At 53.6% G+C, this 25,245-nt stretch overlaps 1 protein-coding gene across 6 annotated transcripts in view; it reads right to left on the bottom strand.

The window, feature by feature from the left end:
* PDE9A (phosphodiesterase 9A) overlaps positions 1–24,160 on the bottom strand; it is a 105,331-nt gene extending 81,171 nt beyond the window's left edge. Inside the window, exon 1 of one of the 6 annotated variants that reach the window (XM_070466820.1) lies at positions 23,877–24,160. In XM_070466820.1, the coding sequence (XP_070322921.1) occupies positions 23,877–23,945 (69 nt within the window). In that variant the 5' untranslated portion in view covers positions 23,946–24,160. The remainder of the gene's footprint in view (positions 1–23,876) is intronic. The other 5 variants (XM_070466822.1, XM_070466821.1, XM_070466824.1 and 2 more) reach the window with 5 other exon arrangements.
* Between the last annotated feature and the right edge of the window lie 1,085 nt (positions 24,161–25,245).

Below are 25,245 nucleotides of genomic sequence, written 5' to 3'. Positions count from 1 at the left end.
TCTCAGCCCCCGGCATCTTAAATCTAACACTTCACCACAGCTGTATTTACTCTTTTAACTTGATGATAATGAATTATGCATGTCCCACTGACATCAGAAATCTCCACCCAACCAAACGAGGGTACTGACTTCTAAAAATAGCCACACTGGCCTCCAAGAAATGGAAGGAAAATCATCACACTGGCAAGAACGACAAAGGGATGAAGAGCCCAAATGTGGAAGCAACCCAGATGCCCTTCAACGGGTGAATGTTAAACAAACTCTGGTCCATCCGCACTGTGGATGAATTACCGATTTAGACAGCTGAGATGGATCCCAAGGGATGCATGCTATGTGAATAAAAGTTAACCCCCAAAGCTTACATACTGGATGGCTCCACTCATATGACATTTCTGCTATGACAAAGTGACAGAGAACAGACAGCGCTGGGGTGGGGTAGGGGTGGGGGTGGAGGAAGGAGGTGGGTGTGGTCATGCAAGGGCTGGACTGTCTTCTGCCGTGACTGTGCTGGAGGATACCAGACCCTACGCATGTGATTAAATTGTACAACTCCATACACGCCCTCAAATGAGCACAAGAAAATGAGGAAGTCTGAATAAGGCGGGGGACTGTCCCACTGTAATATCCGGGCCATGACCCCAGACTGTAACTTTGCAGGACGTCACACTGGGGGGAACAGGGCGAAGGGCACACAGATGCCACCGTGGTATCGCTTACAACTACACGCTAATCTTCATGTTTCTCCAAGGGCTGATGGGAATAAAGTGAGGACACCAGCTCTGGCTGGGGGTGGAGAGAGGGACATCCTTTGAGGAGTGTGTGTCCAGGTAGCCCTGCTGGGAAGGACTGTGGCCACATGTGTGCCCTCTGACCCAGAATCCTGTTTCCAGAAACAGATTTTAATCTAAGTTTTAATTGTAATCTAAAACTAACAGCAAACTTTAATAATAATAAAAGCATCTATGTGGATATCCCTGGTGGTCTGGTAGTTAAGACTCCACACTTCCAATGCTGGGGCCATGGGTTTGATCCCTAGTCTGGGAACTAAGATCCCACATGCTATGCTGTGTGGCAAAAAAAACAAAACAAAACAAAACAAAACATTTATGAAGTGCTAGACAGTGTTCTAGTCACTTCCCAGGCTTGGGTCCAAACCACTGCCCTGCACGGGCCCTTCACAAGCAAAGAGCTAGTGGAGGTGTTCCTTTTGTGTTCATTACTGCTGAGAAATGGAATGAAGCTAAACGTCTCAAAACAACAAAAAGACTGCATCTTAACTAAGTCTCTACGATGGAACATTATATAGGCATTAAGATCATGATTTTGAACACTGCTGCTTCTGTCATGCTGAGTGCCAATGATCAAAAGAAAAAATTATGTTAAAGAAGATGATCCTCTCTCTCTCCATCTTGCTGAAAACACCAGCAGGAGAGGTCCTGAAATGTTCGCAGCAGTTTCTCCTGACTGGTTCTTTTCTTTTCTTTTTTATACTGCTCTGTAGTTTTCAAATATTCTACAATGAATACATGGGGCTTTTGTAACCAAAAGTGATCTAGATTCAGAAGCTTGATGTTAATAATCGATAACAGAACTGGCTTATGAATATTCTCTCCTAACAGCAGGCTGCGCTGTATTTACATAAGAATCTTGGGAGAGGGGAAAAAGAGGTCTTTACCATTTTTATTTGGAAAGAATACTCTTTGGCTTCAAGCCAAGAGGATGAGGAAATTAAATGACATTTAGCCAGAGGACAAAATTCAGAATTTAAATAGCATTTGGCAAGGAATGGGGGGGCTGCCTTGTGAGCCGGGAGCACTGGAGAGAACCAGAAGGTGGGGAGAGGCAGGACCCTGTGGGTGAGGGGACAGGGTGGGGAGGATGAGCCCAGGCGCCTCCCAGGATAGACAAGGAAGCGGGTCCCAGGGTTCTGTGCCAGCTGCAGGGACGCAGGCTGAGATGGGGCTGGAGGGACTGGCCACGGCCCCTGGGGGACCCGAGGCTAGGCAGACAGAAGGGGCTGCAGAGAAGGTGGTCCCCCCCACCCCCACCACCACTCCCCACTAGTTCCAGGTGAGACTCGCCGCCCACACAGCGGGACTTCCTGGTGAAGAATTTCTACAGCGTCAGAACCTAATCTAATGCCCATCCCACCCATGTGTCTTCCAGACCCCACTCAAGTGAGGTTTTCGGTGACCAGGATGGGTGTAGGTGGAGTCCTCCTAGGGGGCTGCAGGGAGCCTGGGCGGGTCCCCCGGGGTCCAGGCCATCAGGTGGGGCAAGACCATCTCCGGGGGAGCTATGCCCCAAATTTGGGAAGGGGGTCTGATTGACCAGCACTGCGTCCAGGTTTCCTTCCTTTAAGTAGGTCTATGTAAACTCCTTTAGACACTAATTATAAAGCAACTGCGTGAGTGTGTGAACCGTGAACTTCCAGATGTTCAGGTTGGATTTAGAAAAGGCAGAGGAACCAGAGATCAAATTGCCAACATCCGCTGGATCATCGAAAAAGCAAGCGACTTACAGAAAAACATCTACTTTTGCTTTATTGACTACGCCAAAGCCTTTGACTGTGTGGATCACAACAAACTGTGGAAAATTCTGAGATGGGAATACCAGACCACGACCCGTCTCCTGAGAAATCTGTATGCAGGTCAAGAAGCAACAGTTAGAACTGGACATGGAACAACAGATTGGTTCCAAATAGGGAAAGGAGTACGTCAAGGTTGTATATTGTCACCCTGCTTATTTAACTTATACACGGAGTGAGTGAAAATGAAAGTCACGCAGTCGTGTCTGACTCTTTGCGACCCCATGGACTATACAGTCCATGGAATTCTCCAGGCCAGAATACTGGAGTGGGTAGCCTTTCCCTTCTCCAGGGAATCTTTCCAACATAGGGATCAAACCCAGGTCTCCAGCATTGCAGGCAGATTCTTTACCAGCTGAGCCAAAAGGGAAGCCCTATATGCAGAGTATATCATGCAAAATGCTGGGCTGGATGAAGCACAAGCTGGAATCAAGATTGCCGGGAGAAATATCAATAACCTCAGATATGCAGATGACACCACCCTGAAGACAGAAAGTGAAGAAGAACTAAAGAGCCTTTTGATGAAAGTGAAAGAGGAGAGTGAAAAAGTTGCCTTAAAACTCAACATTCAGAAAACTAAGATCATGGCATCCTGTCCCATCACTTCATGGCAAATAGATGGGGAAACAATGGAAACAGTGACAGACTATTTTTTTGGGGCTCCAAAATCACGGCAGATGGTGACTGCAGCCACGAAATTAAAAGACACTTGCTCCTTGGAAGAAAAGCTATGACCAACCTAGACAGCATATTGAAAAGCAGAGAGATTACTTTATCAGCAAAGGTCCATCTAGTCAAAACTATGGTTTTTCCAGTAGTCATGTATGGATGTGAGAGTTGGACCATAAAGAAAGCTGAGCACCGAAGAATTGATGCTTTTGAATTCTGTTGTTGGAGAAGACTCTTGAGAGTCCCTTGGACTGCAAAAAGACCCAACCAGTCAATCCTAAAGAAAATCAGTCCTGAATACTCATTGGAAGGATTGATGCTGAAGCTGAAACTCCAATACTTTGGCCACCTGATGTGAAGAACCAACTCATTGGAAAAGACCCTGATGCTGGGATGGATTGAAGGCGGGAGGAAAAGGGGATGACAGAGGATGAGATGGTTGGATGGCATCACTGATGCGATGGACATGAGTTTGAGCAAGCTCCTAGTTGGTGATGGACAGGGAACCCTGGTGTGCTGCAGTCCCTGGGGTTGTAAAGAGTCAGACATGACTAAGTGACTGAACTGAATTGTGTGTGTGTGTGTGTGTGTGTGTATTAGTGGCTCAGTTGTGTTCAGCTCTTTGCAATCCCATGGATGTAGCCCACATCCTCCTCTGTCCATGGGATTTTGCAGGCAAGAATACTGGAATGGGTTGCCATTCCCTTCTCCAGCGGATCTTCCTGACCCGGGGACTGAACTCTGGTCTCCTACATTGAGATGGATTCTTTACCATTTCAGCCATTAGGGAAGCACCTCTAAAGCAAGTTATTCAGCTGTAGTAACTTGAATACCAACACATCTGGGGAGGGAGATGTCATTCTGGGTGTCAGGTTCACACAGTCAGCACCCGTGAGGCTGCCCATGACTGCTGTCCTGAGACCCTGGTGGCTCGGATCTACATGCCTCCTGGCCGGTGAGCTGTAGGGCCTCCCTGCTGGGGTTTTCAGGCCTGTCCATGGCCGCAGGATGGCTCCTCATGCAGCCTTCTGGGGGTCAGTGAAATGAGCTGAAGCTCACTGGTGCTGCCGCCAATGTAAGCCTGCGGCTGCCAGCCTGAACCCCAATTCCAAACTCAGTGCTCACACAAGGAACCTTTCTACTCCCAGTAATTCTCCGGTGGGGGCTGTACATTTGAATTATCAGAAAAAAATGAGTACTAATACAGTCATTTCACTGTTTGTATAAGCTTTATATTGTAGGACTGTATGTAAAATTTTTGAGAGGAAAAACAGTTCTGTTGCTAAAGTTATACAAATCACTGACTGTTGGCTGTCAGGGCAGAGGGGGCACCTGAGAGCAAGGACAGTGAGCGACTGCCCTTAGCTGGCTCCCTCTGACCGAGTGGGCCCTGGATCGGCTGCAGCCCCTGAGGTTCCCACAGTCTCACATCCCAGGATCGCCCTGAGCTGGTGCCAGGGTCGCGCACTGCTCCAGTCACATGCAGAGCAGAGGGGTGGATGGGGAGGAGTCAGAGAAGTGACTTCAGGCCCAGCTTCTCCTTTTCCAGCTTGAGCCAGGGCAGGATTCTTAACCTTGAGGCTCTGACTCTTCCCCTGCAGAGTGAGTCTTGTCATACCAGGGTGAAGGCTTCATCATGACATACAGAGGGCCCAGTAGATAGTAAGCGCTCCGCAAAGTGGCAGCTATGATTACAGGAGGGCCCCCTGAAGTTCATGGATATCTTCCCTGGAGATGGAGAGGCACCCCCTTGACCATACCAAGGCCACGTTCACAAGCAAGAGGCACCGAGGACTCACAGCCTTGACATGAACACGTCAGCATCTCTGGGTGGTTTCATATGTTGGGACATCGGTGTCCAGCAGCCTCCTTTGTCAACACGCTGAGGCCAAACTCTGCATCTGCTGGTTTTAGGTGACAGCACTAAGGATACCAATTCCACCAGCAGCTCCACCATCACCACGATCACCTCTGGCATCACCACCATGACTGCCAGAACCACCACCACTGCCATCACCTGGACCATCACCAGCCCTACCTTCACGGTCACCACCACCATCGCTACTGTGACCACCACCATCCCCCACTCCATCATCACCATCACCATCCCCACCATGACTACCACCATCCTCCACTCCATCATCACCATCACCATCCCCACCATGACTACCACCATCCCTTACTCCATCATCACCACCACCATCCCCACCATGACTACCACCATCCCTTACTCCATCATCACCATCACCATCACCATCCCCACTGTGACTACACCATCCCTTATTCCATCATCACCATCACCACCACCATCCCCGCCATGACTACACCATCCCCTACTCCATCATTACCATCACCACCACCTCCTCTACCTCCACCATCACCACCACCATCCCCACCATGACTACCACCATCCCTTAGTCCATGGTCATCATCACCATCACCACCACCTCCTCCTCTATCTCCACTGTCACCACCACCATCCCCACCATGACTACCACCATCCCCCACTCCATCATCACCATCACCATCACCATCCCCACTGTGACTACCACCATCCCCTACTCCATCATCACCATCACCACCACCATCCCCACCATGACTACCACCATCCCTTACTCCATCATCACCATCACCACCGCCACCTCCTCCTCCTTTACTTCCACTGTCACCACCACCACCCCCATCATGACTACCACCATCCCTTACTCCATCATCACCACCACCATCCCCACCATGACTACCACCACCCCTTACTCCATCATCAGCATCACCACCACCATCCCCACCGTGACCACCACCATCCCTTACTCCATCATCACCATCACCACCACCATCCCCACCGTGACCACCATCCCTTACTCCATCATCACCATCACCATCACCATCCCCACTGTGACTACACCATCCCTTATTTCATCATCACCATCACCACCACCATCCCTGCCATGACTACACCATCCCCTACTCCATCACCACCATCACCACCACCTCCTCTACCTCCACCATCACCACCACCATCCCCACCATGACTACCACTATCCCTTACTCCATTGTCATCATCACCATCACCACCACCTCCTCCTCTATCTCCACTGTCACCACCACCATCCCCACCGTGACTACACCATCCCTTACTCCATCATCATCACTACCACCACCACCACCAACATCTAAAGTGGTTGAGTCCACGCTCCGGCCAAAATCTGAGGCAAGCGTCTTACACCCTGTGACCCTGGGTCCTCGGAGGAACCTCCTAAGCTTGGAGTATCATCATCCCTCAGCTCTCAGATGAGAGCTCTGACACAGAGAGAGAACCTGGCCTGACCAGGTCTGCGTGGTCCTGGATACAAATGTGGGCCACCTGGCTCCAAGCCCAGAGACGCGTGCAGTGCTGAAATCAGACTTTAATGGTGATCCTAACGGGAAGCAGAGGTGGTCACTTGGCCTCTTTTCTGCTGTCACTCCTGCTTATGGTGTCTACATTCTGTCTGCCTTGTTCTTAAATTACTGATATTTCTGATCACCTACCTGGAGTGAATATTGATTTGCTCCCAATGCTCGTTAGAAAATAAACCAATCCAAATTCCTTTCCTTTGTCTATCAGACCATGACTCATTTTTATAGTTTTTATAAACTATTAAGCTTTTATAGGGCTCTGCCTTCCCTCAAAACAAACCAGAGTATTTCAGTCTGGTCCCAGCGCCCATGCTCCAGCTCCACGAGTTACAACTCACCAGGCCAGCTGTCAGGACAGCTGAACGCCAACTCAGTGGTGGTTTTGCTATCTTTGGGGGAATTAAAAGCTGAATTTCTATTGCTTTTTCAGCACCTGGGAATTATGAGTGTTTAATATATAAAACAAACAAGCTACAAAGAGACCAGGACCCATATCCCACATTTAACTTTTTTTTTTACCATCCCTCAAGGAATACACATTTTCACCAAAGGGAAGATTGTAGGCTATCTCCCCATCCATCCATGTATATCTGCAATTCCTTTGCAGTCTACCTCAGATTATAAATTGCATACATAAAGGTGAATATAATGTTCAACATAAAGGTGAATATAATGTTCATTCCATCCTCCCCCTTGTTTCTAGAACATGTTACAATAATGTCACATTCAGAATGGATCACTGCTAACCACCAGGCAGGCAATCACAGCTTCTTTGTCTAAGATAAAATCTGAATTAGACCTCATTTCTCTTTCCAATTTAAGAGGTATTTTTCTGGCCCTGTCATTTGAAAACATATAAAATAAAAACAAAAACTACCATTTATTACTATGAACCAGAAACATTATGTACATTCCCTGGAAAAAAAAAAGAGAAATTTTATACATAATGGAAATGGTCTGTTACTACAAAAGCTGAAGGTCTGGCATAATGGAACCTCAGTCCCCATCTCCCAGCTTCCACAATTAGCAACACAAGATCCATCCTGCCTTCTCTATCTCCCAACTTCTTCCTCCATCAGGGTTATCTGAAAGCTCATTTTAGACATCATACTATTTCATGCATGTATTTCAGCGTGGACCTCTAAAATATAAGATCTCTTTCTTAGGGTTTAAGATAAGCCACAGTGCTTCTGTCACATGCAAAAAAAAAAACTGACAACAATTTCCCTTATTATTTCTCAGATGTCATATATCTATCTTTAGGGCATGTTTTGGGGACCATAAGTAATATGTCTTCTCTGACAAATAAATGACAAGGAAAGCAAAGGGGATTAAAAAAATGGGATAGAAAGAGGCCAAGGGTGACAGCAAGTAAATGCACCCTGTGGATCCTGACTTGAAAACAAGTGTGTGTATATATGCATGTGTGTGTAAGAGAGAATGGCCCCCTTTTCTTGCCACTTATTTGTCTTCAATCCTTCAAGCAAGCTTTAATGGTGGGGACTGTTATTACTATCTTGCAGACACTAAGGTTCAGAGAGGGGAGGAACCCTACTTCCAAGGTGACATAGCAAGTGAGCAGGGATGAAAAGGAAGGGCGACTGCCAGTCCAGCAGCAGGCGATGGTCAGAGTGAAGGAGCAGGGAGGAGCTGGCGGCTCAGTGTGATAAACCGTCTCAGATGATGGGGACCAGGGGTGGGAGAGGCCAGGAATCATGGATGCGCTCGGGAGGTAGCACACGCGGTGCAAAGCCTCCTGGAGCTGTGACAGGGTGAGCCTGGGGCGAATGCAGAGACAGGCCCCAACCGCAACCTCGCTGCAGAGCCTGCAAGGCTGGAGGAATCCGCCGAGGAAAAGCCTTCAGCCTGGGCATCAGGACCTGACTCTGTTCCTTCTCTAATAAACCGGGCACCCCAGGCAAGTCTCCCAACATCTCTAGTCTCTGACATCTCATCCTCGGAGTGGACAACACCAGCTCCACCTGCTTCACAGTGTTGGGGGGCTCCCTTGGGCAGCCTCTGCCCCAAGCCCCACACGTTGGGAGGACCAGCTCACCCCACAGGTGAGATTCCTTCTCCCCGAGAGGCACATTCAGCACACGGACCTGAAGCCAGCCCTCCTGGTTTACCAGCCCTGCTTCTCATGGACTCTGGGATCACGGGCAAATGCCTTACCCTCTTCAATGCATACCTTCCTCTTCTGCTACATAGGGAAGATACACAGCCTCTATAGAACACTTCCCAAGACTTCTGGGATGTGTTAAGCGTGATCCAAATGCGTGCCAGGCAGGTACCAGCCCCATTTACAGATGCAAAAACGGAGGCCCAAGATCATACAAGCAGCATGGGACACTGGTGGAGGCAAACCCCATTCTGCTGAAACCTGGGCCATGGGAAAAGCAACCCAGTGGGGTGGGAGGGTGACTTGAGGCTGATGTTCTGAAGCACATCACCTCCCTAGACCTCCTCTGGGGTCCAACACACAGGAGGCCTTCAATAAACGTCTGTTAGGTGAGAGCATTTGACAGGCACATTGGTCTCGCATGGCATGAGTTAATACAATCAAACGCAGAGCAAGATCTGCTGGGGGAGCAGAGAGACATCTAAAGCCCTCCTGTCACCTGTTGCCGGTGGCAGGGGACATGGTGGTGCTCACACACACATGAAATTAAAGGCATACGGGACATGTAGGTGAAAGAGGGCTGGCCAGGAAGGTCAGGTGGACCACAGGAGCAGGGGCGCGGGTTGGGGCTGCAGGGAAGGTGCGATCCCCTCTCTCTGCCCCACGCACACTCCAGACCAGCGATCCCGTGGGGTTCAGGGCACAGCAACCACATGCAGAGAGCCTGCAGAGCCCAGGAAACGCGGGACCAGCTGAAGCTGGAATGTGCTTACAACCATGTGGCTGACATCCCTGCAGTCCCTGAATAATGGCCCACTCCCTCCAGTATTCCTGCCTGGAGAATCCCATGGACAGAGGAGCCTGGTGGGCTATAGTCCATAGGGTCACAAAGAATCGGACATGACTGAGCAACTGAACACACCCCACAGACTGTTGTTGTTTAGTCGCTAAGTCGAGTCTTTATCATCCCATGGACTGTAGCCTGCCAGGCTCCTATGTCCAAGGGATTCTCCAGGCAAGAACAATGGAGTAGGTAGCCACTTTCTTCTCCAGGGCATCTTCCTGACCCAGGGATCAAACCCAAATCTACGACATTGGCAGGTGGATTCTTTATCACTGAGCCACCTGGGAAGCCCATGCCCCTGAGAAATACCTTCCCTCTAACCCCAGGAACCTGTGATACCGCCCTACAGTCTCTGCAGGTGTGCTTAGATCCCGAGATGATCCTGGATGATGTAGGTGGGCCTAAACGAAATCACACAGTCACCAGGGAGGTGGGGTGAGACATAACAACACACAGAGGAGAAAGTGATGTGAAGAGTGTGGGGCAGATATGGGCTGGAGGATACTGGAGGGCTGTGGCCATAAGCGGAGATTTGCCGGCAGCCTCGGATGTGGGAAGGGGCAGGGAATGGATGCTCCCCCAGGACCTCTGCCAACACCTTGACTCTGACCCCAGTGAAGCTCATTTTGGACTTTCAGCTTCCAGGATTGTGCAAAAATACATTTCTGTTCTTTTTGGTTATTCTGCTTGTGGCGATCTGCTACAGAAGCCCCAGGGATCTGGCATACCTTGACCTTCATTCTGAGATGGCTGGAATCTCTTTTGCAGGTGATAGGAGGCCTTTAGAAAGCTGGACCATAAAGAAGGCTGAGCGCCGAACTAATGCCTTGGAACTGTGGTGTTGGAGAGTCCATTGGACAGCAAGGAGATCAAACCAGTCAATCCTAAAGGAAATCAACCCTGAATATTCATTGCAAGGACTGATGCTGAAGCTGAAGCTCCAATACTTTGGCCACCTGATGTGAAGAGCGGACTCCATGGAAAAGATCCTGATGCTGGGTAAGATTGAAGGCAGGAGGAGATGGGGTCGACAGAGGATGAGGTGGTTGGATGGAATCACCAACTTGATGGATATGAGTCTGAGCAAACTCCAGGAGATGGTGAAGGACAGGGAACTGTCCTTCTGTGTCTGGTGTGCTGTAGTCCATGGGGTTGCAAAGAGTGGGACATGACTGAGTGATTGAATAACAACGAGGAGTCCTTGATGCTATGTGAAGTGTGGAGTGCGTACAGGACTGGGATAAAGCTTCAGGACGGGACTAGGGAAGGACAGGCTGAAGAGAGGAGACACTGATGGCTTGGAGGGTCAAAGGCTGCAATTCCCCCACCTCCCGTAAGAGCTGCTGTGGGTGTGGGGCAGGGAGGTGGAGAGGCTGGAGGGAACAGCCCGCAGTTGGAGGAATCCTGTCCTGGTTAGGGATGTTCAACAGCAGGACTCCACTGTAAACCCCCGCCTCCTCAGGCTCAGTGGGATCTCAGGGCCCATTTCCCACCCAGTCGGCAGCCGCCTTCTCCCCACGAAACCCATTTGTCACGGCTGAGCCACTCAGCACTCTTGTCGTCTCTCTGGGCTACTCCGTGTTTTTTTTTCACTGCTGGTGTCTTTACTTCTGATCCACTGTTATAAATAATGGATCACAGGCGACTGAAAATGCAGAAAGCGACGAACTAAAAGAATAAGAAATGTGCTGAAACGGGGCTGGAGGTGAGGACGTTTCCCAAGGTTTCCCAGTGAGAGGCAGCTTGTGACCCAGAGCCCGGTGCTCCCCTCGCAGGCTCTGCTGCATCAGAACTCTGAGTGTGGTCCCAGCGGATCCACCCCGGGGTCAGGGCTCCTGGATGTCCCGGGGCAGGGAAGGGTGCAAAAGGGAAGGTGCTGGGGAGGACCAGGGGCCCTGGGGACCATCCATGGGGAGCCTGGTCCCAACACGCAGCCTCTCCCACCCTGTTTCAAAGCAGATGAAGAAGGTGGGGGGTGGGCAAGGGCAAAAGACAAGAAGAAACCATGTGACAGTGAGACCCAGGACCAGAAGGCGGGAAGGACCCCCTCCCTCCAGCTCAGGTCAGACCGCAGCAGATATGGGAAGCAAGCATTCGGTTCCATCATCACTTCCCGGCAGGAATGAATCGGGGATCTGGGAATCTGACGGACTAGGGAAGCTGTGCCTTTCAGCCTTTTCCAGAGAAGGGTCCAGGCTTTCTGGGCTGTATTTGGAGAAAGTCTCTAAGGAGGTAATTAGGTTAAAATGAGGCAACTGTATGAGTTTCCTGGGGCTATTGTATTAATTGGTCAAGAAGATCATTTGGATTTTTCTGTACAATGATGTGAAAAACCCGAAGGAAATTTTTGGTCAACCCAATAACAAGATACCACAAAAGGGCAGCTTAAACCCACAGAAGTTCATCCTCCGTGCTGGAGGTTGGAGTCTGCAGTGGAGGTGGCAGTGGGTTTGGGTCCTTCTGAAAACTCTCAGGGAGGGTCCATCCTGTCTCTCTGCAGTTCGGACAGTGGCCAGCACCCCTGGGGCTCCTTGGTTTGTGGATTCATCAGACCAGGCTTTGCCTCTGCCATCTGTTCTCTGAACGGGCACACCTCCCTCTTCAAGGACAGTCACGTCCAGCCCTGCCTCACCTCATCTTGGTTATACCAGCAAAGAACCTATTTCCAAACACAGTCCATTCAGAGGTTGTTGGGGGAGGAGGGCGGTCAGAACATGGGCATATCTTTTGGGGGGACACAATTCACCAAGAACAGTGGGAACCCCCAGGAACAAGGTAAGACGAGGTGACGATGTGGGCAGACAGGAACCAGCCAGAGGAACCTGGGCATCACACAGACACCCTGGTGAGCAATGGTGATCACATCGAGATGGGAGGCGGGGAAGGAAGGCTGCTGAGTGGAGCTGGCTGTGGGGCATGGGGGAGCCGACGAGCCTCCCACTGCAGTGGAAAGAGGCCTTCCTTCTTCCCTCCATCACCCCCTGCATTTCCTTTTCTTCTTATTGTTTGAAATTTTATTAGCAAAATTGAGCATACAATGTTATGTGCCACCTGGATAGGAGGGGGGTGGGGAGGAGAATAGATACATGTATGTGTATGGCTGAGCCACTTGGCTGTTCACCTAAAACTATCACAACATGGTTAATCAGCTATCCTCCAATACAAAATAAAAAGTAAGAAAAAGAAAAACGGTTTTCCTGCGAGAATACAAACATCTCTGGGCATGGGCAATGGTAGCCTCAGGGCGGGTCCAGCCCCACTGTCCAGCTTCTTATCCAGACAGAGGCCAGTGTCCACCACCCGGAGAAAACCCCCAAGGGCCTCCCCCATGGCTGCCTCCAAAGATCGGGGTTTCTGCTCAGTGCCGCTGGACTTTAAGGGGTGCTTGTCCCCGAGGTAACATCGGCCGGGCGGTGCCTCCCGGGCCACACTGAGACCCTCATTGTCCCGGGTCACACAGCACCCATGTCACCCAGCGTGTGGAGGCCGTGTGGCTTGAGCAGCCTCCATACCGAACCAAACAATTCCTCTCGGGCACACTGTTCTTAGAGTCTGACGCCTGGGGCTACGCCCGGGGCTCACGGCACTTGGTTGAAAGCCGATACCCTCAAGGCTCCTTCTTCCAGAAGCCAAGCCTGGTGTTGCAGAGCAGGGTGGGAGCTGGAGGGGTCATCGCAGGGCTGGAGACGGAGTCAGAGACCCGAGACCCAGAGAGGGCCCTGGTTACAGCACCTCCATCCCAAGAGAGGCCCTCGGCTTCCGGGAAGGGACTGGGAGGAGAGCGACTATGCAGAAGATGAGTCGGGAAAACCAGGGTGTGGGGTTCCGCACTCCGTCATGTTCCGGGGGGAAACGTAGGGGCGCAGGGAGCAGGGGTCAGGTGGAAGGAGGTCTCGACACGTCTGTAGTTCAGAACATCAGCTGTGTCCGGCAGTGCATGAAGCCCACACCCTCCAGACTTATTTACCGAAGCCCACAGACTCGGACCCCGATGATCAGAGCTTAACACCCTAGGCGCCTGAGACTTGGCCTCCACCCACCCACAGGGCTGCTGCTCCTCCGTCACCCAGGCATCACCTGCACAGGTGTGTCCTCTCCACTCCCCGAGGCTGTGACCTGTCTCATCCACCTTCTCTGTCAGTGCCAGCCAGCACTGCTTCAAGAAACATTCCTGGAGGAAATTCACTGCTTCTACACGTTTCCCCATTAAAACTTGGCCACCAGAAGTGCCCTCCACACCCTGGTTCCTTGGAACATTCTGTTCGTCTCTGCCCAGAGGGCACAGATGCCATCTTTCATCTCTGCTCTTTGTGGCTCAGCCTCCAAAACACCACATGCAGAATCGGTCTCCCATACATGCTGGACCACGGCTGCTCGTCCTGGCGGCTCCAGGGGGCGTCCTGGGCCATCCCTGGAGACACGTGTTTCAGTGATTTCTTGTATTTGCTCCCAGCTTTCGATTTTTCTGTTATTAACAGCGACGGTAAGACATTTGAGGCTTACATAAGAAGCTTCATTGAGAGATTTTTTTAGAGTATGTACGACCACTAATTTTGAGTCTTTAAGTACTGCCCATATCTCAACTTTTCCCCATGTGAAGCTTACATAACACAACTCTGAGTGAAAACATCTTGGGGGCTGCTCCCCAAAGCACCCTGGAACTGGGGCGTGCAGCAGACAAGCTCCAGACAAGCCACCAGCCACACCCGGCTGCTGCTGCTGCGGCTGACAGTCAGCCTTTACGTAACAAGGAACGACGCTCTGCGTGAGCTGCTTTTGCAAATGTAAACTGCAGGTGGAGAGATTATTGAAGATCTCTAGATGATAATGTCAAATGCACGGCCTCTTTTTCTGTGATTTGTAACGCTATGAAAGTAAAAACAACAACAAAAAATCCCCAAGGCAGAAGCTGTGAGGATAAAGGCAGCCTGAGTCACTGGGCTCCACTAACTGTTCTGCTTACAGAATGAATCAATGTGACGTGCAGCCGGCCTCGGGGATGCCTGAGTCCCCTGGACAGCGCCTGGGTACCCCGAGCCTGCGGGGCTGGGCGTGGTGATGGGAGGGCCGTGGCCGCTATGCCTTGTGGCTGTGTTCTATCTGGGCTAAACCGAGGAGGATCTGCCTGTGACAAACGGTCCTAACTCCCACCATCCACAGGCGGGCTCTGACTCTGTCTCCCTGAAGCTCTCCTACCCGGCACCCCCACAGGGCCAGGCAGCTCCCCTAGGCTGCACATGAGGGGTGGAAGGACAGACAGACAGCGAGTCCCCCCAGGCTACAGGGGCCAGCGACTGGCCAAGCACGCTCCACACATGGCTTGCTTCCACAGAAAGGCTTCTTCTGCCTGTAAAATTACTGTTAAGTGCTTGTGAGTATCTCTACAGCCCTTTCCAGCAGAATAAATGAACCAGAGGCCTAGAAACCCTAACGCAGCTGGAGCATGTGCAGACACGCAGGCCACCCCACGTCACCACCCGGGCTGGTGGTCCTGGGACATCCAAGCCGAGAGCCTGCACTTGGGGGGGGGGTCACGTCCCCCCTTCCCACCCTCCCTCCTCACTGCAGTCCCCACAGAACGCTGCCTCAGAAATAGTCGGAGGAGAAATGAAAGGCATTCCCGGTCTTGTCTTTCCTGGGAAGAATGGGGGAAGAGTGTGGACTGGGGGCCAATCTGGGGAACACAGTCACCAGTGTCATTAAGTGGGACGCTGGCCCGTGGGGCTGGCCTGGCCCTTCGTTCCACAGACCATGCAAGGACACGGCCCTGGGCCTGGAACAATGGGGAGATGGACAAGGCCAGGGGTCTCGGGAAGGCGCCCTCAACAAGCCACAGAGATCTGGTAACTCAAATCCGTGACACAGATAAATAAAAATAAAAACAAGACCTTAGAGAGCACACACCACGCACCACCCCATTTCAGCACAGGACACACACACTTAAATTGCATCACAGCCACCCTGTGAGGTAGACGCTGGCTTCCCCCCACCACACAGATGAACACACTGAGGCACGTAACCTGCCTGCACACTCACGGGTGCAAATGCACACAAACTGCACCCCTCCCTGAACTGATGCTCTTGACGCTGATGTCATGCTGCCGGTAAGCGGACTGAGTGTAACTGCATCGGAAAAGCATCTGTCTTCCCTTGAACAGTTTACTCTCATCCCCGCCTGCTATACATCACACTTCTTGGACCACACTGCAAACACCCGCCCGAGATGAACACAACCAGGTCTGGAAAACTGGAGGACTATGGGAACACAACGTTTTCCAGAAGACACAATAATGCACCATTGCAACAGACCTACTCTTTGCAAACTGAGGAGAGAAGAGTGGAAATGATTCAGGTTTACAAGATAGCAGGCAGATTCACTGATGAATAAATGGATCAGCAAGATGTGGTCCATCCACACAGGGCAATCTGACTCAGCCTTAAAGAGGAAGGACATTCTGACAGCTGCCACAACTTGGATTAGCCTTAAGGATGTGATGTGCAGGGAAGAAGCCAGCCATAAAAGGACAAATACTCTCTGACACCCCCCTCTACAGGAGGTCCCCAGAGAAGTCAGGTTCACAGAGACAGAAGACAGAGCGGTTGGTGCCAGGGTCTGTGGAAGGGGACAGAAAGGCAGTGTTTAGTGGGGACAGAGTTTCATTTGGGGAAATGAGAAAGTTCTAGAGATGAATGGTGGGGATGGTTGCACAACAGTGTGAATGAATTAATACCTCTGAACTGTATATGTAAAATGGTGAAGATGGTAATGTAGCATGTGTACTTTACTACAATTTTTAAAAATTAAAAAAAATATTAGGCAGGGAATCTGAGTCCACATGAAGAGAACATTCTGGGTCTTCTTTAATCGTGTCTAGATTGAGTTAAAAAGCAGAGACATCACTCTTCCGACAAAGGTCTATACAGTCAAAGCTATGGTTTTTCCAGTAGCATGTATGGATGTGAGAGTTGGACCATAAAGAAGGTTGAGAGCTGAAGAATTGATGCTTTCAAACTCTGGTGTTGGAGAAGACTCTTCAGAGTCCCTTGGATGGGAAGGAGATCAAACCAGTCAATCCTAAAGGAAATCAACCATGAACATTCATTGGAAGGTCGGATGCTGAAGGTGAAGATCCAGTACTTTGGCCACCTGATGCTAAGAGCTGACTCACTGGAAGAGACCCTGATGCTGGGAAAGATTGAGGGCAGGAGGAGAAGAAGGTGACAGAGAATGAGATGGTTGGATGGCATCATCAACTCAATGGACATGAGTCTGAGTAAGCTCTGGGAGTTGGTGATGGATAGGGAAGCCTGGCGTGCTGCAGTCCGTGGGGTCACAAAGAGTCAGGCAGGACTTGGCAACTGAGCAACAACAGAGTCAAGGTGCTGAAAGTTTCTGTTTAGGCAAAAGTTTCCACTGGGTGAACAGCTCTGGGAATCGAGAAATGTGGTACCTGGTGGAGGTGATGGGAGCCGGTGCATGGGACAAGCAGGTAGGAGTAGGGTCAAGGCATGTAACCACACCATCGACTGCAGATATGACTTTTTTGAGGCTGAAAATGCTTGGTGCCATCTCCAAGGCAGCTGAGTGTGCGTTGCAGTGACCCACAGCACAGCTGTAAACTGGGGCCCAGGGAGACACGCGTGCACTTTTTACACTCCTGCAGCTGTATCTTCAGGTGTGCACGGTCTTAGAATACATTTTTCTCAGAAAGATTCACAACCCTGGAAATGCAAATAGCCACAAAAGCATGAGGAAACAGCCCGCTAAGTCGAGCAAGAGGCTCCATGTCAACGCCTTTCGAGCTGGGCCATGACGTGCCCTTTCCATTGGCCGTTAGCCATCCCTGTCTGGAGCCCAGGCCTCTGCCCCACCCAGGCAAGGGCTGTGGGGGCCCTCTTCCATCTCATGGCCTGTCTGTCCTGAGTAGGGAGGGGTGGAGATGGAGCATGGAGAAACCCTTCAGTGGGGTGGGATTGGGCTACCTGTCACAAGGACACCTGAGGTCCCTCTGAGTCCTCTGGGGACCCTCTTAGACCTTCTTGCCAAAGTCCGCCCCCTCCTGCCTCCCAGGCCCCAGGAGCGCAGCCTGCCAATTGCAGACAGCAAACCCAGGACAGGGGTGCAGGGTTCCAGCCTGTAGTAACTCTGGGCTACCTGTCCACCCAGCTCCCGTGGCCCACAGCCGGGCTGGTGTCTGGGCGCCCATGGCTGGCACAGGGCTCAGCATCCTGGAGGCATCCCTTTCATCCCTTATCTGCACGTCAGTTCTGACGGGGCGCTCTGCCCGTGCTCTTCTTCCCTGATGCCCAGGGCTGCATTCTGCATGTTTCTGAGGCCAAGCAGCCCCTCAGCCCACAAGGGCTCTGGCGAGGCCACTGGTGCCCTCGCTCAGGGCAAGAGGTAGCCCAGCTGCCAGCGGGCAGTGGGCCCCGGGGCCTCAGGGCCTTGGCACTGCCCTCTCTTTGTGATCATTTGTCGCAGTGGGCTCCCAGATATGAAACTGAGGATGCTGAGGCACTGCCAGGCTCCTTCCAGAGTCTCCGAGGGGACAGGGAGGGGGGCCAGGGGACAAGATGCACTCTCTGAGCCTCTGCAGGGGCTCCATATGGGTGCTGTTCAGAGCCATCCGCATCACCCCATGGGGGTTGGGGCACCAGCATTGCACCCACCTCATCGGGGAGAAGGTGACCTCCCTGGGGGCTTCCGCTGGCAGAGCCGGGCACTGAGATGCTGTGTCCAGCACCATGGCCTCCGTCCATCACATAGGTGACTGCGGAGAGCGGCCCTGCCCCCTGCACTCGGCCCACAAGGTCTCCACATCATTATCCTCAGCCCCGATGGCATTAGCGGGGTTCGGGCCCCCAGCCACAGTCAGGCGGCTGCACTCTAGCGGCTGATCTATTTGCTGAAGAGACTGAAAATGGAGACATGTCAATGTTCACAGCAGCTGGACACACAGGGTCATCACGGGCGAGGGGCAGGGTCTCTGCCCCATGATGACCAGAGCCACCTCCATTTACACTGAAACCCCGAGAGGGTGTGGAATGACCCCCTTTTTCCAGCTTCCTTGGCTGCAATTAGCTTATGTTACCATTTCAATATCCTTTTAAAGCTCTTACATTATGAACATTTAAATGACTTTGCTGGGACTTCGGAGGCCAACCAAGGGGAGCCGCTGTCCACCTGGTGGTGATGTGAGGAGCCAGACAACAGCAAAGCCCGAGAACTGCGGATGGTCTTTTGGACATTCCCCCTACAGAAGAGCCAAGACCCTGCAGATGGGCAGGGAAGGGAGGCTCTGAGTGAGGGGCGAGCCAAGCACACGTCTGAGGGTGAAAGGGACTCTCCACTGGGCTTGGCCAGGTGGCTGGACAGACATCCCAGGAGGGGAGACATTTCATGAGCCAGGGAAGGACTCCAGGCCTCGCCACGCTGACCACACTGGACAATACTGTGGCAGGGGCACCCTTCAACAGAGGACAGGACTGCCTTGAAGATGAGCAGCCATCCTGAAAGGCCAAAGCCTGTGTTTGTGCCAAAGGCAGGGAAGGCTGCATCCTTGGAGGGAGCAGGGCCAGAGCAGGACAGGGGAACGTGGGGAGCCCGTGGCAGGGCAGGCAGAGCCAGGGCCTCCAGAGCAGGGAGGAGGGCCTGAGCCCCAGGGAAACTGCTGGGGAGGGGATGGCGGGCTGGCCCTGAAGGTCCATGGGGGCTGGCTCCCGAGGAATCCATGGCAGGGCCCGGGGCCCCAAGTGTCAACAGAGCCAGGTTGAGAGGAAGGCAGCAGGTGGAGAGGAGCCCCAGCAGAGGAGGGCCTAGCTCTGGGGGAGGGAAGAGGGGGGGCAGTCCCAGCGGCGGGTGGGGGGACCCAACCACAACCAGCCGTAGGGAACTGGAAATAGCCTTCTGCTGACATTTCAACAACTTCCCAGGGATCTCTCTGCTCTTCCTTCCGGGATTTTCTCATTTGTTCCATTGTTTCAGAGCAGAAATGACCGAGCAGAACTCAAGCTGCTGATGCCTGTTAAGACCTGGATTCCAGCTACAGAGCAAGGCGGGGACGCAGCTCAGAGCGTCTGGGGGCGGTGCCGGCCCAGAGCGCCTGGTGAGGGGCTGTCCCACGGCGGGGGTGGAGTGGAGGGGCGCTGCTAGACAGGCAACGCACCAATTGGTCCCTTTTAGCACCACTTACGATGGTCCCCAGAATGACTGGTCTTGCCCAGACAAGGCTTCTCACTAAGCCCAAGCCCGGGGCCAGGGATCCAACAAAGGCCTCACTTTGCCTCCTTCAGAAGGTGGGCAAACCCACGCTCAGACGTGCCACCAGGTAGGAGTCCCTCAAGCTCCCTGATGCCAGGGGCATCGTCTATCATGTCCCAGGCAACCCAGCCAAGCCCAACCCTCCTCCGGAGGCGCGTGGGAGAAAGGAGCAGGTTCTGAGGTGGGGGAAGCCTCAGAGAGAAACAGCAAGCCCTGTGGGTGGGGATAAGATGCACCAACTCTAGAGGGGAATCCTGACAACAGGGTTCCCGGCTCCCTGGGTCTGGGGACCCGGCTCCCACTCCCTCCTCCTTCACGAGGTGCCAGGTCCCACCTGTGCCCCTGACAAGTGGTGGAGCAGATGTGGACGGGTGTGCGGAGATGCAGCTGGCTGCGTGAGGCTGCCGCCCTGGCCATTCGGCAGTCACAGGCTGGGTCTTCCTGAGACTGCCTGGCCTAGGAGAAGGGCCCCTTCCCCACCAGGCTGGTCTTCCCTAAGGAAGGAAGCCTCTTCATGGAAACCAACATGTAGCCGGCATCAGCCCTGTCCACAGCTGGGTCCCGCTGTGTCCCGTCCCTCACCGGGCCCCCTGCAACAGCAGCAGTTCAGTCTGCCCCTCCCGGGGGAAGCAGGGTGGGGGAGGGTGTGCAAAGGGGCCATGGCTGGGTGGGTCTCACCGAGCGCCATGAATGCCCCATTCACCCTGGACCCCAGACCTCAGCATGGACTAGCTGCTCAGTGAACACTTGGGATAACTAAGTGATTTGCACTGTCCACTCTGATTCCTGTAACAAGCAGGCCAACGAGAATCCCCACGCGGCAGTGGAGAAATCGTGACTGAGGGAGGTTAGGGAACGAATCCGGATCTGAGGGGCTGGAAGTGGAGGCCCTGAGGAGGGACTGGCTCCCTGCATGCCTCTCAGCCCCCTTGGAGGCCGCTTCCAGGTACACCCAGGAAGGACCCAGATCCGGGAAGATTAGCCCCGTCTGCCCCCCGCCCCCAAGCCACCTATGCACAACCTCTGCAGGAAAAGCCCGCAGATGGAATACGGATCCTTCAAGGGGACCCCAGATCCCTGTGGCGGCCCCGCACTGGGTACCTGGGCTGGCGATGTGACGTGTGTGCTCGAGTCTCCTTCATACCGAGGAAGCAGTGAGCCAGTCACCGGGACGCCACCAGTTTCTCTGAGAACCTGGAACACCTAGAGCATTATCCCTAAGGTACATCCTCGGAGGGGACGCCGGGCATCCCTTCGGACAACTTTAGATTTGCCCCCCAGGGAGTGCTGGAGCAGATGCTGTTCGAGAAGCCGCTGCTCTGAATGTTACCTTCTTCCTCCTCTTTGGGGCCCTCTCTGGGGGGAATGGGAAGGACCAGGAGCTGGAGAACTGGAGGGACCGAGTGCAGAAACAACGCGGGAGCCACCGAGGGACCGCGGGGCAGACAGAACAACACAAGCGCCAGAAGCAGCTCCTGCCTCCCCAGGCTCTCCCCTCATGAGTGGCTTCCCCAGAAAGGAGAAGGGATGGATAAAAGGGAGACAGAACATGACGGCATGCCGGGACCTTTCAGAATTAATCCAGCGCCTGGGACTTTAAGAAACCACAGCCACTGAAAACACTGCTGCAGGAGCTCTCAGCCCAGGATTTAAAGTCCCAACTGAGCTGCTGGGTGTCAGGGTGAGGTAGGCTGGGGGTTAGGACTTCCAGTACATGCTCGGAACCCCAGATGATCCAGCTCTCCCCCAGGGCTAAAGGTGCAGCCAGGAGCCCTCCCCGCCAGCCCCCCAGAGCCAGCAGCAAAGGCAGAGGACACAGAGCAAGGTCAGGAAGCAGGGACAGTGATGGCCGAGGTCTGAGGACCACGTCTGCCTCCTCTCATTTGTATCAAAAGGCATGGACCAACCGCAGAGAACATCACACCTCCTGTGTTCCAGAGGGTTCCAGGCACTCAGTCTACATGGCCTCCTTCACTGTTCCCAACAGTCTACAAAGACGATGCTCTTGTCCCACCTTACTGGCCTAGAGGCCAGCTCAGAAGAGCTCAGAGTTAGGTGCCCAGGATGACAGAAAGCGGTGGAGCTGGCACTCCATATCAGATCTGGCCGCTCCTGAACACAGGTGCTCCCTGTCTCCCAGAATTGCCTGCCCGGCTGCTTTTGTGGAAATCACCAGAACCTTGAGTATCTCAGCAGCAAAATGTCCCCAAGGACGGCCGAGTCAAGCCCACCACTCAGCGCTCCCCTCCCTCAGGAGCCTGTCTTCCATTTGGCACCCATATCCCATTGGACTTCTCCAGGAAACCTTCAGGACATTCTTGGGAGGGAACTGTCACTTCTGATGTTGACAGCATCTCATCTCACCTCTTTCAAAAGATAAAAGGGGTCAAGCTTTGATAATTCTCCTCTGTTGGGATAGAAAAAGTGTGTGTGCTTGTGTGTATGTGAGTGTCTTTGCCTGTGTGTGTACATGAGTGTGTTTGTGTGTTTGTGTGCATCTTTGCCCGTGTATGTGCATTTGTGTTCGTCCTTGTGTGTGCGCTTGTGTGTTTGTATGTGTGTCTATATGTGGTGCATGCATGTGTGTGCTTGTGTGTATGTGTGCATGTTTGCCTGTGTGTTTGCGCTTGTGTGTCTGTGTGGTGTGTGCATGTGTGTGCGCCTGTGTGTATGTGTGTGCACACATTTTACACGCACTGTGTGTGGATGCATGTTCACACGTGTGTGTCCGTGTGTGCATGTCTGTGCACATGTGTCCATGCTGGAGCATGAGCATATTCAGCGGAGGGCCCTTTCTCCCTCTGGGGAGGCTGTTAAATTCCTGTGCAGTCACAGATGCCCAGTCCTGGAAGCCAGGGGACCTAGGGGAGTCCTGCGCCTGGTGACCACTTGCCCTTGCTTCAGAGCCCCTGCTCCCTGTTATCTGGCTCCAATGAAGTGGGCTACAGGGGCGAAGGGGAGCCCACACTTCTCCTTTCTTGGGATCAAGCAGGGGATGGGGCGAGAGTGAGGCTGCTGGCAGAGGGTGTCTGAGAACCCCAGACACCCAAGCCCTGGCGCCTACTCTATCCGGCTGGGGCATCTCCGCCTGCTTCCCTGCTCTGGGTGCGCCTGGAGAAGAGCAAAGTGAGCCGCAGCGGATGCATGGCTTCCCTGAAGTGTCCAGCTGGGGTCAGGGAGCATTTCCCTCACTGTGGCCTTCCTCTCCCCCACCCCCCCCAGGACCTCAGAGGGAGCTTAGAGAAGCGTCCTCCAAGCCAGCTCTCTTTTTGTCCCTCTCTGCCAATCAGAAGCAGGAGATGCTCTGAATGCAGAGCTCGTCCGGAGGGTCATCGGGTCTCTCCGCAGTCCCCAGGAGGTGAAGCAGCCCCGGGTCACCCCCTCCAGGCTCAGGGCTGCCCACCTGCTGGGATGGGGAACCGAAGGTGGGATGACAGCCCCTGCCGTGCCAGCCTCCACCGACACCCGCCCCAACCTGCTCCCCGCTCGGCAGGAAGCGGTGCCCGGCCCCCGCAGGGGCTTCGAGCTCCAGGTACCACCCGCTCCCCTTGTCCGGAGTGTCCGTCCCGCGGGTCTGCCCACCGGCTCCTGGGGCGACTGTTCCAGGGTCCTGCCACCGGAAATGAAAGGCTTAATGGACCAGCCTCGGAACGTCGGAACTCAGCCTAATCAGATTTGTTACAAAGAAAGCTCTGCCCAAGGAAAGGAAAAAATACTCCCCTCGCGGTCGCCCCTTCCACCGGGCCGCGCGTGGGGACACCTGCCCCGCGGAGCCCCACCGCCCCCGGCCCAAGTTGTCGAAGGCCACAGCCGCCTCCGCGGATGCGCGGGCGCTGGACCGCGGACCCCTCCCCCGCCGGCGCCCCCTGGCCGGCCCCCACCCGCCTCCGCGACCCCGCGCCGTCACCAGCGAGGAGCTGCCGGCTGGCGGGCACCGCGAGGGGCGCGCGGGGAGGGCGCCCGCAGCCCGGCGGGGGAGGCTAGGGGAGGGGGCTACCTTCTGAATGCGTCCATCGATGTCCAAGTAGATGGCCTTGGGCCGGTAGCTGGAGGAGCCGGTTCCCATCTTGCCGAGCGCTGCACTTGGACTTTTTACTGTACTTTCTCGACGCCAGCCGCCGCGGGGAGGGCGGGGCGTGGGAGGAGGGGGCGGGCGGCGGGCGGACGCGGGGGCCAGCCAACCAGCGCGCCGCCGGGCGGGGCCGCGGGCTCGACTCCTCCTCCTCCGCCTCCTCTCCTTTTCCTTCCCGCCCCCTTTCTCCTCTCTCCCCGGTTTACACTCCGTTCTCCTCCCCTCCCACTTTAAGGCACGCCCCCTCATCTTCCCTTTAACTCCAGCCGCCTTGGGAATCCGGGCCAAGTGGGCAGCCGGTCTCCGACTGCCCTCTGGACAGGTGCTCATAGTGAGAGACTCCCTCTGACTGCAAAGCTAGTCGCTTGCCCACGTGACCAGATTCCCATAGCGACCCCCTCTGGCTGCAGGGCTGGTCACCTCTCAGGTGACTAGGTTCCCATAGCGACCCCCTCTGGCTGCAGGGCTGGTCACCTCCCTACAAAAACAGTGTTCCATTAGGACTCTCTTGCTGCAGGTGGATGCTCCATCATCCATCAGCAGGCACCTGGCTGGCATGGGGCCCTAAGCTATTTGTGACCCAAGCACCACTTAAGCCTGGGGGGAACCCCCTGGGTCCATCTCTCCCTGCTGTGAGAGCCATCCTTATTTAATTTCAGTAGGAGATGGAAAAAGTTCCTTCTCCTTCAGGTACCTCCTTCCCCTAAATTTGTGTACACCCTCGAGAGTGAGCGCCTCTTCCAGCTGCACCCAGAGCTGAAATGGCAATTTTATTTCTGTCCTCGTGTAGCCACCCGCTATTTGCTGGCTTCAGCACTGTTCTGGTCGCCACCCCCCGTGTTAATTGCTACAGGGAGTGTAGGGGGAAGGGAGGGATTACAGGCAGCTCTTGACCTGCTCTTGGGATCAGTGGGAACTGCGGCTCCCCAGTTCTCTTGGGGCTGGAAACAAGTTTGGGGGAGGGCGGTGATGCTGAAGGGCTTTCAGTGCCTATTGCTTTTGGAAGCCAGTGTAAAAACCAGACAGAGAATGCAATTATTGTTTCATTTTAAGAGAATTCCAAGCCACTGCTTTCCATCTGTTGAATGTCTGGGGTTTGCTTACTGAGAGAGTGTCTGGGGCACATGGTCTCCCTCCTCCCTGCCTGTCTGCCTGGGCTAAGCTGACCACGGCCACCACCAGTGGTCTTTGCTTTTCCTTTCCTGGCCATTTGGCCTTCACCTAGTGGATGGTCACTGGCTTTCCAGACTCCTTCTGGCGGTCTGGGGAGTTGGCCAGGCTGGAGCCCTGTGCA

This window comes from Odocoileus virginianus, chromosome 4 (assembly GCF_023699985.2).
Source record: "Odocoileus virginianus isolate 20LAN1187 ecotype Illinois chromosome 4, Ovbor_1.2, whole genome shotgun sequence".
In the NCBI taxonomy this organism is placed as follows: domain Eukaryota; kingdom Metazoa; phylum Chordata; class Mammalia; order Artiodactyla; family Cervidae; genus Odocoileus; species Odocoileus virginianus.
This window is presented reverse-complemented; position numbering and strand designations above follow the sequence as displayed.